Genomic DNA, 15,985 nt, shown 5'->3' with positions numbered 1-15,985 from the left:
TGTTCCCCTATCCATGCTCTCCAGAGATGCTGCCTGACCCGCTGAGTTACTCCAGCACTCTGTATTTTGCTCAATCTGCTGACTGATTGTTGCTCCAGATCCCAGCATCTTCAGTCTCTCGTATCTTATACATACCGACAGACAGTCCCGTTTCCCATTTGCGAACTGTTTGGGTTACAACAGTCCTCAGGATGGAGCTCTCCGGTCAGCTGAGTTGCGAGTTGTTTAAAAACCGCGGCTGCTGCGATCTCCTGCAGATGGCGGTGTGGAGCAGCTGCAGCCACAGCGCTCACTATTGCCCTGCACTGGTGGACTGTGGAACTGCAGCTGTGGCTGGATTCCCCTCAGACTGAGGATAGCGAGAGAGAGGAGAGAATGTTATTGTCATCTGGACTGGCAACAGAACAATGCCATTCTTACTTACAGAAACAAGGAACTGCAGATCCTGGTTTACAAAGAAGGACACAAAGTGCTGGAGTAATTCAGCTCTCCAGAGATGCTGCCTGACCCGCTGAGTTACTCCGGCATTTTGTAACAATCTTACTTCTTGTAACTTCACAGCCATGTTAATGCAATGCAGACAGATACTATAAATAATAATCAACAATACAATAAATTAACTGTAATACAGTACTAGGTAACTGTAACAGCGCAAAACCAAAGACCGTAGTGCAATGAAGCACACAGTCCATAGGAGATCACAGTTGCTGAGGTTAGTTTTGTGTGGTGTTCAAGAGCCTATTTGGTTGTTGGGTAGAAGTTGTTGTTGAAGAAACACAGAACTGCAAATGCTCGTTTACAAAAACCCCCCACAAAGTTCTGGAATAACTCAGTGGGTCAGGCAAATCTCTGGAAGATATGGATAGTGATGTGTTGGGTCAGGACGCTTCTTCGGGCTGATCTTGAATCTGGAGGTCACAGTTTTCTTGATCCTTCCCAATGATAGCAGCGAGATGAGAGCGTGGCCAGGGTGGTGTGGGTCTCTGATGATTCTGGCTGCCTTTTTGAGGCAGAGACCCCTGTAGATCCCTTTAATGGTGAGTGGGTCAGCACCCATGATAGACCGGGCAGTGTCCACCACTCTCTGTAATCCCCTTCATTCCTGGGTGTTGGAATTGCCGAACCAGTGATGCAACCAGTTATAAACAAAGTGCTGGAGTAACTCAGCGGGTCAGGCAGCATCACTGTAGAAAAGGAACAGGTGACATTTTGAGTCGAAACCCTTCTTCAGACCCAAAACGTCACCGATTCCTTTTCTCCGGAGATGCTGCCTGACCTACTAGGTTACTCCAGCTTTTTTGTGTCTATCTTCAGTATAATCAGTATCTGCAGTTCCTTCCCAACGCGATGCAACCAGTTAGTTTGTTCTCCACCGTACACCTGTAGACGTTTGATAATTTGTTCGACTTACGGAATCACCTTAATCTTCAAAGTAGGTAGAGGTGTTGAGGAGCTTTCTTTGAGAATGTATGATGTGTGTAAGATGTGGCAGTCTTGTTTCTGCCCTTGTTTCTTATTAACTTTCTGCAGTCTCCCTGTCCTACCCTCTGTGAAGTTGGACTACCAATAGTCTCAGAATTTAGTTATGGACAGAAAATGTCAACAGAGCGTTCTGCAGCTTTGGGCAGATGAGCAGAGGAGATAATTGGATTACCCTGGTCGGAGGTGAATCGACCACTGACTCTCAGCATTGGCTACTGCTGGGAGTTAGACACACACCGCACCAGAGTCAATATGCGGGGGAAGCAAACAGGCTGCTGGAGGAACTCAGCGGGTCGGGTAGCATTTGTGGAGTGAAACGTTATGTGATGTTTCGGGTCAGGACCCTGCATCAGGATTGAACTTTCGACTCTCTCAGTCCTGACGCAGGGGGTCGACGCGAGGTGCCGGCCACGCCGCTGCCACCATGGATGCTGGCTGATGCGCTGAGTTCCTCCAGCCACTCGCTGTTAGCTCCAGCTTGCAGCATCTGCAGTCTCAGTGTGTAGGGAAAGTTGTGAAGCTGAGCCTGTGTACGAGATCCACGTGGATACTGATCTGCTCAGTCCCAACATTGTCTGCTCTTCTCTTGTCCAGTGGCTCAGAAGATCGTGGCGTTACGGAAGAAGCAGCAGTTATCGATTGGACCCTGCAAGTCTCTGCCGAACTCTCCCAGTCACTCCTCCGTTCCCAACGCCTCCATCCCATCTGTGCACATCAACCAGGTGAGCCATCGCTGTCTGTACACTACACATCTGAGTCATGCTGGGGCGGTGTTTTCACTGTATATCAGCTGCCGTGTTTGACGTTGAATTTAGAAGGATGAGAGGGGATCTTATTGAAACATATAAGATTATTAAGGGATTGGACACGTTAGAGGCAGGAAACATGTTCCCAATGTTGGGGGAGTCCAGAACAAGGGGCCACAGTTTAAGAATAAGGGGTAGGCCATTTAGAACGGAGATGAGGAAAAACCTTTTCAGTCAGAGAGTTGTGAATCTGTGGAATTCTCTGCCTCAGAGGTGAGGGGGGAAAGATTTAATAGGAACCAGATGGCCAATTCTCTGAATGCATTCAAGAGAGAGCTAGAGAGAGCTCTTAAGGATAGCGGAGTAAGGGGGTATGGGGAGAAGGCAGGAACGGGGTACTGATTGAGAATGATCAGCCATGATCACATTGAATGGCGGTGCTGGCTCGAAGGGCTGAATGGCCTCCTCCTGCACCTATTGTCTACTGTCTATTGAACTGGGGGGTAAAGAAATTAGAACATAGAACAGGGCGCCGCAGAGTTGCTGCCTTATAGTGCCAGAGACCCGGGTTCGACCCTGGCCTTGGGTATGATCTGTACAGAGTTTGTACGTTCGCCCTTTGACTGTGTGGGTTTCCTCCGGGTGCTCTGGTTTCCTCCCACAGTTTGTATGTTAATTGACCTTGATTAAAACTTTGTAACTTGTCCCCAGTGTTTCGAATAGTGCTTGTGTACGGGGATCACTGGTCAGTGCAGACTCAGTGGCATGTTTGCTCGCTGTATCTCGAAAACTAAAACTAAAACAGTACAGTACAAGAACAGGCCTTTCTGCCCACAACATCTGTAACAAACATGATGCCAAGCCCATATCCCTCCATTCCCTGCATATTCCTGTGCCTATCCAAAAGTCTCTCAAATGCCACAATAGTATCTGCCTCCTCCACCACCACCCCCAGCAGCATGTTCCAGGCATTCACCGCCTTCTGTGTAAAAAGAATGCCCCACACATCTCCTTTAAACAAAGTCCTTCTCGCCTCAAAGCTGTGCCTTCTTGTATTTGACATTTCCATCCTGGAAAAAAAGGTTATGACTGTCTACTCCATCTATGCCTCTCATAATTTTATATACTTTCATCAAGTCTCCCCACAATCTCTGGCATTCCAGAGAAAATAATCCAACTCTGTCCAAACTCTCCCTGTAGCTAATACCCCCTAATCCAGGCAGCATTCTGGTAAATTGCCTCTGCACCCTTTCCAAAGCCTCACAGCCATTCTGTAATGAGGAGACCAGAACTGCATGCAATACTCCAAATGTGGCCTAACCAAAGTCCTGTACAACCAAATGCAAAATAACAATTATATCCTGACTCTCATACTCAGTGCCCATGAAACCAAGCATACCATGAACCTTGTTCACCACTCTATCTACCTCTGTCTTTACCACTCTGTCAACTATAGATTTAAGGTGAGGGGGGAAAGATTTAATAGGAACCAGATGGGTAACATTTTTCCACAAAGGGAACAAGCTGCCGGAGGAGGCAGTTGAGTCAGTTGAGTCAGTATTATCGCCACGTTTAAGAAGCATTTAGACCGGTGCATGGATAGGATAGGTTTAGAGGGATATGGGCCAAATGCAGGCAGCCTTGCCCTCATCAATCATCTTAGTGACTGCTTAAAAAAAACTATCAGATTTGTGAGACACATTTTCCCACAGACAAAGTTATGCTGAGTATAGACACAAAAGCTGGAGTAACTCAGCGGGTCAGACAGCATCTCTGGAGAAAAGGAATAGGTGATGTTTCGGGTCAAGACCCTTCCTCAGACAACTCCTGCCATGCTGATTATCCCGAATTAGTTCATGCCTTTCCAAATGCTGGTGTTCCTGCCTCTCGGAAACCCCTCCAACAACGTGAGTTTGTGTTTAGATGATTGCCGCGTGTACCAAGATACAATGAAAAGCTTACCCACCACTGACGTCAGCTGGTAGTTCCCAGGCTAGTTCATGCAGGTCTTCCTAAATAAACACACAACACTAACTACCTTCTTTAGCTAAAGATGTTGCAAATATCAGTGTGGGAATTCAGCTTCTTCCCTGACTTCCCACACGGGCCAAGGACACACCTGATCAGACCCTGGGGATTTATCCACCTTACAGTACCTTAAGATTGCCAACACCTCTTCTGTAATATGGATATTTTTTTGGACATCACTATTCTCGTACCTTAATTCCTTGCCCATCTCCTGTGGCCGACACATGGGTGACCACATTTATCCTCAAGGGAACTCTTCTCTTCCTTAGTTACCCTCATCTCCCGACACCCTTACGTTTAGAACGATCTGTATTTCTAAAGCACCTTCTATAATCCTAGGAAAATCAAGAACTAGAGGACATAGGTTTAAGATTACGGGGAGAAGGCAGGAGAATGGAGTTGTGAGGGAAAGATCGATCCTGCGTGATGATTAGTCAATGGCCTAATTGTTCTCCGATGACTTATGAACTTATGAAGTTGGGCTGAAGGGCCTGTTTCTATACCGTCTGACTCGAGGACTGGAAGGAGTTTACTGTCAATGAGCTGAGGCCAGGTGGGTGTAAGGTGGATGAATATGGAAGGCAGGTTTTTGAGCTGCATGAACATCACCAGGGGGTGATATTGATCTGCTGGTGGGCTTTAATCTGATGTGATCTCCACAGGCTGCTAATGGAGGGGTCTTCAGTGACTACTCCTCATCCGTCCCATCCACGCCAAGTATGAGCCAGAAGGAACTGCGAATTGAAACAATCGCCGCCTCCAGCACTCCCACCCCCGTCCGCAAGCAGTCCAAACGCCGTTCCAACATCTTCACAGTGAGTAGCAAGAAGCCTGTGGCTGCCCGGGTCCATTACACAGAGAGAGAGAGAGAGAGGAGGGGCTGGAGATGGCCATACAGACTGTTGGACTGTTGGACCCTGTGCCTGTGTGTCCAGTGACACTCCTCACTTACCTCTGCTCCAGCATTTATCAATGCTGCCCCTCCCAAAGCGCAGCACTCCCTCAGTACTGGCCCTCCCACAGTGTGGCCCTCCCTCAGTGCCGCCCCCCCCCCCCCACAGTGCCGCCTCTCCCTCAGTACCGCCCCTCCCACAGTACCGCCCCTCCCTCAGTGCCGCCCCTCCCTCAGTACCACCCCTCCCTCAGTACCGCCCCTCCCTCAGTACCACCCCTCCCTCAGTACCGCCCCTCCCTCAGTGTGGCCCTCCCTCAGTACTGCCCCTCTCACAGTGTGGCCCTCCCTCAGTACTGCCCCTCCCTCAGTGTGGCCCTCCCTCACTGCCGCCCCCCCCCCCACAGTGCCGCCCCTCCCTCAGTACTGCCCCTCCCACAGTGTGGCACTCCCTCAGTACTGCCCCACCCACATTTCCACCCCTCCCACAGTGTGGCATTCCCTCAGTACTGCCCCTCCCTCAGTGTGGCACTCCCTCAGTACCGCCCCTCCCTCAGTACCCGCCCCTCCCTCAGTGCCGCCCCTCCCACAGTGTGGCCCTCCCAAAGCACAGCATTCCCTCAGTACCGCCCCTCCCTCAGTACCACCCCTCCCTCAGTGCCACCCCTCCCACAGTGCCGCCCCTCCCTCAGTACCACCCCCCCCCACAGTGCCGCCCCCCCCACAGTGCCGCCCCCCCACAGTGCCACCCCCCAACAGTGCCGCCCCCCCACAGTGCCGCCCCTCCCTCAGTACCACCCCCCCCACAGTGCCGCCCCCCCACAGTACCACCCCTCCCTCAGTGCCACCCCTCCCACAGTGCCGCCCCTCCCTCAGTACCACCCCCCCCCACAGTGCCGCCCCCCCCACAGTGCCGCCCCCCCACAGTGCCACCCCCCAACAGTGCCGCCCCCCCACAGTGCCGCCCCTCCCTCAGTACCACCCCCCCACAGTGCCGCCCCCCCACAGTGCCACCCCCCCCACAGTGCCGCCCCCCCACAGTACCACCCCTCCCTCAGTGCCACCCCTCCCACAGTGCCGCCCCTCCCTCAGTACCACCCCCCCCCACAGTGCCGCCCCCCCACAGTGCTGACCCCCCAATGTGCCGCACCCCCACAATGCCGCCCCCCCCCCCACACTGCCGCCCCCCCACACTGCCGCCCCCCCCCACACTGCCGCCCCCCCCACACTGCCCCCCCCCACACTGCCACCCCCCCCACACTGCCGGTACTCCCACAGTGCTGCTCCTCCCACAGTGTGGCACTCCATCAATACTGCCCCTCCCACAGTGTGCTTGGTGGGGGGAGTGTCTGGCGGGGGTGGGGGTTTGAGTGTGTTCCTGGGGGCTGTCTGTGGGTTGGGGAGTTGCTGTCAGCAGACCCAGGGTGTAGGTGCAGCCGTCCGCCGACCTTCGGCAGGGCCTTTATCTTCCTTCCCCTCCATTTACTTCAGTCTCGGAAGGGCAGTGACACTGACAAGGACAAGAAGAGCCTGGATGGTAAGACCGACAACATTGGGAGTGGACGAGCTATCCCCATCAAACAGGTAAGGAGTACTGTTGTTGCCGGGGTTTGCCTCTCTGGCACTTGTCTGGGAATGTCAGGGCCGTCAACATCCCTGGTCCCGGGAGCGAGGGGGGGAGCAGGTCCACTTTAACCCCATGTGGAAGATCCTGCTGTGGAGCCTCTGTCCTGTGGCAGTGAGCTGGACAAACCTGCTGGGCAGGTGGAGAGTCCGGGCGATGGGGAATGCTGGAGTGGCCGCAGGGACTGCCATGACGGCAGGAGCGACATGCCCCACCAATGCCCAGGGAGTTCCCTATCGCCTCCCTGGGGCCAGGCAGATGCTGGGGTCTGGCTCTGTGAGCCAAGGGTCTTGTCTGCTGAGGCAGGGAGTGAGTGCAGGGGTTTGTACCACAAGGTGCAGGTGTGTGGTTCATCGAGGGCCCAGGGTCGGCACACACTGGGCAGCAGGTGGGTCGGTGCTCACCCACGCCACTGCCTGATGGGAGTCCCGCACTCAGTGGCTGCTTCTCTCTCTACCTCCAATATCTTACCATGAAACGTTGCTGGTCGAGTGATGCTTCAGGAGTGTGTCTGTGCTTGTTCCCCGCTTGAACGGAGTGAAAACTCTGAGTGTCGCTGGCTTGGAATGTGCCTTCTCTGTGAATTGTTTGTTAGACAGTGGGTTATATTGGGTGTGTCTCCTGCAGATACATCACAAGCATTTCCCCAGTGTATGTACTGTATGTTTCTGGTTGTGTGTGTGTGTGTGCTGTATGTTTGCAATTTATGTGTGTGTGTGTGCTGTGTGTGTATGTGTGCAGTATGTTTGTGACATATGTTTGTGTGTTGTATGTTTGGGATGTGTGCGTGGTGTGTAAGTGCGTGCGGTGTAAGTGCGTGGGGTATATGTGCGTGTACTGTATGTGTGTGTTTAAGGGGTGGTCCATACCACGTGTATTTACAGCAAATTGTGTCATTTTGACCTTTCCCATCAAATGTGCTTCTCAATTTCTCTGCAACCTTCGACCAATTCTATCACTCTGCACTCTCTGTCCTCTTCACTTCCAGCTTCTTGATTCCCGTGGGAACAGAATCTGACCATTGTTTACGCTGTTTACCCTTCATTGGTCCTGATGGAAAAGCTCAGCTTCTCCAGTCTAATCTTGGATCTGAAATCCTTCAACCCTGGAACCCAACTATTACTCCTGCACCCTCTCTTCAACCTTCAGCTGCTTCCAAAACAGTTCTTGTCACAATTGGATGCAATTCCACAATTAACCAGAGGTTTCTAAACACTCAGCGTAATCGTTCTGCATTTTACTCTGCTCCTTTATGAATCTCAGTATCCCGCTTGTTTTACAAACCACTCTCTGAACAAGCCTGCAACTTCAAAGACTTGCCCACATGCCCGATCAACCCTCTGTTGCTGCTCACCATGTAGTTTTCTGCCTTTTACTCTGTTATCTCCCGCGTTTGTAACTTGTGTATGAGCTGTTCATAGCATGTGTGGTGATCCATGCATTCCAATGTGTGTATGTATTGATGGGATGTTGTTTGTATGTGCGTGTTGGTAACGTCGATGGCGTCTGCTCTGTTTGTGGCTATGTTGATGGTGCACAGTGAAAGTACAGTCTAATGGGCATGGCGTTGACATGTGTCTAATGGGCATGTTGGTGGCATGTGTGCCTAATGGGTGTGTTGGTGGCATGTGTGCCTAATGGGTGTGTTGACATGTGTGTTTAATGGGCGTGCTGATGGCATGTGTGTTTAATGGGCGTGTTGATGGCATGTGTTTAATGGATATATTGTTGAATGTGTTTTTGGCGTGTGCATCTAAAGAGCGTGTAGGTGGCATGTGTAATGGGTAATGCGATAGTGTGTGTATCTAATGGGCATGTTGGTGTGTGTCTATGGTGTGTTGGCAGCATGGACAGTTAATGGATGTGTTGGTTGCAGGTATGTTTAATGGGTTTGTTGGCAATGTTTGTGTTTAATGAATGTATTAACACTTGTCCCAATGGGTGTGCTGCCAGCATGTGTGACGATTGGACATGTGGATGGTGTGTGACTAATGCGTATGTTAGTGGCGTGTGTGTTTAATGGGTGCATTCGTCATGTATGTGTTCAATGAATGTGTTGGCACATGTATAGACATTTTAGCAACATGTGTTGGACCTATTAGTAGCGTGTGTGGTAAATTACGAGGCCATTCTGATGGGGATTGCCCCGGAGATGGGGATGATTGGCTGCAAACACCTCTCCAGTCCCTGACCTGCACCCTGAGGTACCAAACCAGTGAAGTAGCAGAAGGCAGTGTTGGAAGCAGTGGATTAAATGGCCAGGAGAGGCTGTATGATAGGAATCGTACAGCCTGGCACCCTCCTCCCAACTCCTTTCTGTTCCAGTTATTTATATTCTGATTTAATTTGTGGTTTTGATTGCTGTTGGTGTGAGAATGCGCTGAATTTGCCCGCTTGTCACGGCTCTTCCATTGTTGATCCGTTTGTATTTCTGAGTGACCATTTGGCACTGATTTTCAGCCTTTCGCTGGCCGGGGCAGGAGGGGGAAGTGAAAGCTTGAAATCTTGTCTGTCTGTGTACCAGCATCTTTCCACATTTGTCAATGTTTCTGAATATCAACGAGTACCAAACGCTCGTATCTCACCGTGCCTCGGTGGGATGGAGCTCTGCACATTCTGATATCTCAGCCTGCACGCACCGCTTTGCAATGTCTTTGTGTCCTTCTGTCCGGGGGTCGGGGTGTCTGCTGAGAGCAGTGTTCCCATTGTGTTGGTGGCAGAATGCGTGCGAGCGAGCGAGCGGGCAGGTGCGAGGTTAAAGGCCAGGCCGAGCCTGCTGCTCTTTAGCGCCTGCACATCGTGTGGAGGGTGAGCCTGGACAACACCCATCGCCATCATTGCCTTCACCATCATCGCCATTGCCATCGAAGCCGTGCGGAGAAGTGAGGCCGGTCGGTACTGGCTGCCTCAGTGGGAGCTCCCAGTGCAGGCAGAGAGAACAGGACTTCACAGGGCCCCACCAATCAGCTGTGGCACCTCACGCGAGTGTTCTTGCTACAACCTCTCCCTGACGTCTTGGATCAGAACAATTTCATTAATTGCTCCAGTTTCAGCTCCTAGCCCCAGGAAACGAAGCGGGGAGTTTTAATTTAGCTCTGCGGAGCTCAGTAAAACTGTCTCACCCTGCCATCCGGAACAGAACTACCTTAGACTGTTGCAGAGTGCCAAGCTTCAAGTTGCAAGCAAGAGATTCATGTCTTGGCTCCGTCCTGATCACATCCCTCAACTACTCTCCCTCTCGCCCCTCTGCGACCCTGGGTCCAGATTACCCTGCATTTGGGGTTTCCTTCCACCCCACACAGGAGAAAACCTGCTCCAATGCTCCCTCCCATGCAGCTGGTATAAGATGGAGAATGGTTAGGTTGGGAGGGAGTGAGGGTTTCTGTGCTCAGGAAGATAGAACGCTTGAAGGGATGGATTCTGCCTTCAGTTGTTATATACAAAGCCGGAGAGGAACTCAGCAGGTCTGGCAGCATCTGTGGAGGTAATAGACAGATAACTTTTCAGGTTAGGACCTTTCTTCAGAATGATAGTCATCACATTGAAGAAGTGTCCTGATCTGAGACATCATCTGTCCATTCCTGCCACAGATGCTGCCTGACGTGCTGAGTTCCTCCAGCACTTTGTGTTTTGCTCAGGATCCCAGCATCTGCAGTTTCTTGTCAAATGAGTGGTTGCTTTTAGGACAATTATACAGAATTTCTGTTCATTCATGCTAATGGTTAGAGTCTCAGAGTCATACAGCGTGGAAATAAACCCTATAGCCCAACTTTTTCATGCCAACCAACATGCCCATCTTAAGCTAGTCCCATTTGCCTGCGTTTGGCCCATATCCTTCTAAACCTTTCCTCTTCCTGTAGCTGTTTAAATTCCCTGTTTACATTCACTGAGGGTCATGCACTATAACTGTGAAGAGGCTTGTTGTTCACGGTCCATGGTACTCACTGTGTAACGGTGTAGCTCTGAAGAATAGTCCTAACACGAAACATGTCCTCCAGAGATGCTGCCTGCCTGACCCGCTGAGTTACTCCAGCACTTTGTGTTTTTTTTCCTCACTGTGTTACTTTCTATCTGACTTTTATTAGCACAGTATGAGTATTAACAACAGCCTCTTTTATATAATGCCTTTAATGCAGCGAGATTTCCCTTGGTGAATGTGTGTGTGGATGAGTTAGAGTATAGCCTGATCGCTGAGGGATCGGCAGCAGAGGCTGAGAGGAGCTGAAAGTTACGAATGTAGATGTGGGGTTAAAACCTGACCCTGAAGATTGAAGAGTAGTTGGCCACAGGTTCTGAACGACTTTGGAGAGTAGTTGTGGGAGAGTGAGAATGGGTCTTTTGAGGAAGATGTGAAGAGATGTTTAAAGGAGAGTAGAGGAGAAAACATTCCCCGACGGAATCCCACCAGGTCCACTCTGTGCGTTGATCTTCTCAACTTAAACATCTTCCCGATGGTGGCAGTGAGATGAGAGCGCGGCCAGGGTGGCGTGGGTCTCTGATGATGCCGGCTGCCTTTCTGAGGCAGCGTCTCCTGTAGATCCCTTCGATGGTGGGAAGGTCACTACCTCTGGTGGACCGGACGGAAGAAGGGTTCAGATGGATATGGGACTAGCCTAGGTAGGCATGGTGGGCTTGGACAGGTTGGGCAGAAGGGTTTACATCTCTGCTGTAAAACTCGACAAACGTATGGCTGTGGAAACTGAGCACGTTTTTAACACTGGGGTAGAATTTTGAATGATAAGAATTCGAGGGCAAACATTTAAGGTAAGGGGTGAAAGATTGAATAGAACCTGAGAGGCAACTATCACACGCTGAGGGTGGTGGGTGTGTGGAACGAGCTGCCAGAGGAAATAGTTGAGGCAGGTACTATAACAACATTTAAAGAACATTTGGAAAGATACATGGATAGGAAAGGTTTAGATGGGTCGGGGCTAGCTTAGATGGGGCATCTTGGTTGATATGGACAAGTTGAGTCGAAGGGCCTGTATCTATGCTGTATGACAGATTGTAGACTTTTTAGACGAGAGATTCAGCATTGAACCAGGCCCTTCAGCCCACTGAGTCTGTGCCGACCAGTGATCACCCTGTACACTAGCACTGTTACACACACTGGGGACAATTTACAATCTTTACCGAAGCCAATTAACATGCAAACCTGTACGTCTTTGGAGTGTGGGAGGAAACCAGAGCCCCCACAGAAAACCCACGCGGTCACAGGGAGAACGTGCAAACTCACACAGACAGCACCCGAGGTCAGGATCGAATCCGGGTCTATAGCGCTGTGAGGCTGCAGCTCTCAGCCACTGTACCGCCTCCAGTTTGATCGCAGAGTGACAAGAACTGTACACAGTGCTCCAAATGTGGCCTTACCAGTGTCTTGTACACCTGGAACATGAAGTTCCATCCCCTTTAACAATACCCCTCAACTCCTGCACCCAATGTCCAACTCTACCGCTGTGCCACCGTGCACAGATGGGGAGGAAATTCTACCACTGTCGCTCCGGTTAAGAAATTTCAGTTGTGGCAAAGCCCGGAGTGGCTGGGTAGTTGTAAAGGAGATCGGGTGAATGTCTCGTGGGGAGCTTTGATGCAATGGACAGAGGATTGCTGAAGGACAGGTTTACAGTAATAACGTTAGGAAATGGTGGAAGTGGAAGCACTGGCTGTTTCCATGCTGCTTGACACAAACCCTCGGCAGGTCAGGCTGATGAGGTGCTGGAAGAAAGAATTTTCTCTCAAATGAGGGCTATTTTTAGGTGATTGCTTAAAGAACGAGAGAAGATTTGTTTTTAATACTGGGAGTTAATTGGGAATCCACTGGGGTGGTGAAACTTCTAAAAGTGAACTGATTAAATGGTTTTGATGTGAACACTGGGATTACTAAACCAGCATGGAGCATCTTTTCGTTTCCCCTCTCTAGTACTGCTCTCTTGTCTCACTCCCCTTCCCCCTACCCCACATCCTACACCCACCCAGCATTTATCAGGACTATGACAGTCCCTCTCTTACTACCAGCTTGTGTGTCTGTCACTGTCTGTCCACAGGAATCAAGGCATGTTGCTTTGCAAGAACAGTGACTGGCCAGGACTATATTTTAGCGAATTGCCATTCACTTGGCAGTCGAGATGACTCTTGTTGTTCAGCAATAAAGTCACACCCTGTCAGAGGGCAGATGGTGGGAGCTGCTGGAGGATGTTGCTGGGGTGTCCGTGGTCAGGGGGACAGTGCTGAGTGGCCCCACCACTCCTTGGCAAGGGTCCACGTTCACTAACACTCAACACGCCTCACACGGCCATCAGCGAGTGTAACAACCGTGCCGTTCTAAATCAATGGCACTGAATTGTCAGCAAGGGAATCCTTGCGCTGGGAGTGATCAGATAGTGTGGACAACATGTGGCTTCAATGGCTGTGGCTTGCTTTTCTTCATTCATCGTGTTTCTGTTGCATTACTGCACCATTCTCAGTCAGTACACCACGTCTCAATGTTTTCTGTTGAAATTGGAGCATGCCATTGTAGGCGGGAGTTCCAAGGATTGCACTGACCAGGCGGAGTGTGTGATGCTTAGTGCCCATAAACTACATCATCTGGTTTTGTCCCCCTGTAGGAGAGTCACATTGAATCTGAGTCGTTCCTACAGGAATTACTGCACGCTGTTTGATGTTACTCATTCAGCTTTTAAAATGCTGAAGGGAAATTAATATAAATAAGTCATTACTTGAACAGACAATGTTGAGGAATAGATTCTAACTAACGTAAAGAAGTCAAGTGTGGAGAAACTTTATAGAATGGAGGTTGTTTATGTGTGAAGCTGGGCTGGGAGGTGTCAGAAGGTGGAGTGCAGGAGATAATGTGGGTCTCAGGTTGGAAGAGATAATTGATTCAAGGTCAAAGAATGGGAAGAGGTAGTTGTGTAGAAGGGTGGGAGGCGCGAGGGTACAGCAGATGCCATTATTTGGGCTGGAGCTGGGTGGAGATGTTTATGGGGTCAGAAACGTTTGAGTGATGATACAGCTGCCAGTGAGGGTGAGAGTTGGAGGAGCAGTTGGCTTGGAAAATATGAAGGAGCAAGCTGAGCCAGGGATTGCCCGGCTGAAAGAGTTAATTGACACGAGGCTGAAACATAGATGGGAGAGACAACGGCTCCATCACATGCAGCAAGAGGTGGTGAGAGCAGTCCCCAGCAACGACCCGCTCACAGTGATGGGTACAGAATGGCCCTGACCATCACCCCTCCGCTCGCCCTTGGCCTCCAACACCAGCCGCCCCAGGCAGCCGCGGCACAGCAGAATCGTGGAAGCATCTCCGACCCACCGTTACACACCAGCCACCATTACCCATCCACACAAAACCCATCCACACCAAACTCCTCCGCACCAAACCCCTCCGCACCAAACCCCTCCGCACCAGGCCCCTCCGCACCAGGCCCCTCCGCACCAGGCCCCTCCGCACCAGACCCCCCCCGCACCAAGCCCATCCGCACCAAACCCCCCGCACCAGGCCCCCCCCGCACCAGGCCCCTCCGCACCAAGCCCCTCCGCACCAGGCCCCTCCGCACCAGGCCCCTCCGCACCAAACCCATCCGCACCAAACCCATCCGCACCAAACCCCCCGCACCAGGCCCCCCCGCACCAGGCCCCTCCGCACCAAGCCCCTCCGCACCAGGCCCCTCCGCACCAGACCACCCCGCACCAAGCCCATCCGCACCAAACCGCCCGCACCAGGCCCCTCCGCACCAAACCCCTCCGCACCAAGCCCCTCCGCACCAGGCCCCTCCGCACCAAACCCATCCGCACCAAACCCCCCGCACCAGGCCCCTCCGCACCAAACCCCTCCGCACCAGGCCTATCCGCACCAGGCCCCCCGCACCAGGCCCCTCCGCACCAAACCCATCCGCACCAAACCCCTCCGCACCAGGCCCGTCCGCACCAGGCCCCTCCGCACCAGGCCCCTCCGCATCAGGCCCCTCCGCACCAGGCCCCTCCGCACCAGGCCCCCCCTACACCAGGCCTCTCCGCACCAGGCCCCTCCGCACCAAACTTCTCCGCACCAAACCGATCCGCACCAGGCCCCTCCGCACCAGGCCCAACTGCACCAAACCCATCCGCACCAAACCCCTCTGCACCAGGCCCGTCCGCACCAGGCCCGTCCGCACCAGGCCCCTCCGCACCAGGCCCCCCCTACACCAGGCCCCTCCGCACCAGGCCCCTCCGCACCAAACTCCTCCGCACCAAACCGATCCGCACCAGGCCCCTCCGCACCAGGCCCATCTGCACCAAACCCATCCGCACCAAACCCCTCTGCACCAGGCCCGTCCGCACCAGGCCCCTCCGCACCAGGCCCGTCCGCACCAGGCCCCTCCGCACCAGGCCCCTCCGCACCAGGCCCTTCCGCACTAGGCCCCTCCGCACCAGGCCCCCCCGCACCAAACCAAGTTTGCGGATGACACAAAGCTGGGTGGCAGTGTGAACTGTGAAGAGGATGTTAGGAGGTTGCAAGGTGACCTGGACAGGTTGAGTGAGTGGGCAGATGCGTGGCAGATGCAGTATTATATAGATAAATGTGAAGTTATCCACTTTGGTGGCAAAAACAAGGAGGCAGATTATTATCTCAATGGTGTCAGGTTAGGTAAGGGGGAAGTGCAGCGAGACCTGGGTGTCCTTGTACACCAGTCACTGAAAGTTGGCGTGCAGGTACAGCAGGCAGTGAAGAAAGCTAATGGCACGTTGGCCTTCATAATGAGAGGATTTCAGTATAGGAGTAAAGAGGTTCTTCTGCAGTTGTATATGGCCCTGGTAAGACCACATCTGGAGTATTGTGTACAGTTTTGGTCTCCTAATTTGGGGAAGGACATCCTTGTAATTGAGGCAGTGCAGCGTAGGTTCACGAGATTGATCCCTGGCATGACGGGACTGTCATATGAGGAAAGATTGAAAAGACTAGGCTTTTCACTGGAGTTTAGAAGGATGAGAGGGCATCTTATAGAAACATAAAATTATAAAAGGACTGGACAAGCTAGATGCAGGAAAAATGTTCCCAATGTTGGGGGAGTCCAGAACCAGGGGCCACAGTCTTAGAATAAAGGGGAGGCCATTTAAAACTGTTAGAAGGAACCTTTTCACCCAGAGAGTTGTGAATTTGTGGAATTCTCTGCCACAGAGGGCAGTAGAGGCCAAATCACTGGATGGATTTAAGAGAGAGTTAGAGAGAGCTCT

The 15,985-nt window shown here is 51.9% G+C and overlaps 1 protein-coding gene across 5 annotated transcripts in view; it reads left to right on the top strand.

The window, feature by feature from the left end:
- Window positions 1-15,985, top strand: part of LOC144592814 (arf-GAP with GTPase, ANK repeat and PH domain-containing protein 3-like) — a 301,655-nt gene that overhangs the window by 169,587 nt on the left and 116,083 nt on the right. For all 5 annotated transcript variants that reach the window (XR_013547177.1, XM_078397926.1, XM_078397928.1 and 2 more), the window contains exons 7-9: window positions 2,077-2,204; window positions 4,919-5,071; window positions 6,640-6,732. Coding sequence is in view for 4 of the 5 variants with exons in the window: in XM_078397926.1 (XP_078254052.1) it covers window positions 2,077-2,204; window positions 4,919-5,071; window positions 6,640-6,732 (374 nt within the window). In the remaining variant the exon portion in view is untranslated. The remainder of the gene's footprint in view (window positions 1-2,076; window positions 2,205-4,918; window positions 5,072-6,639; window positions 6,733-15,985) is intronic.

The sequence above is a fragment of the Rhinoraja longicauda genome, chromosome 4 (assembly GCF_053455715.1).
Source record: "Rhinoraja longicauda isolate Sanriku21f chromosome 4, sRhiLon1.1, whole genome shotgun sequence".
NCBI classification, from domain to species: Eukaryota; Metazoa; Chordata; class Chondrichthyes; order Rajiformes; family Arhynchobatidae; genus Rhinoraja; species Rhinoraja longicauda.
The sequence above is the reverse complement of the archived record's forward strand: the minus strand, read 5'-3'. Positions and strand labels throughout refer to the sequence as shown.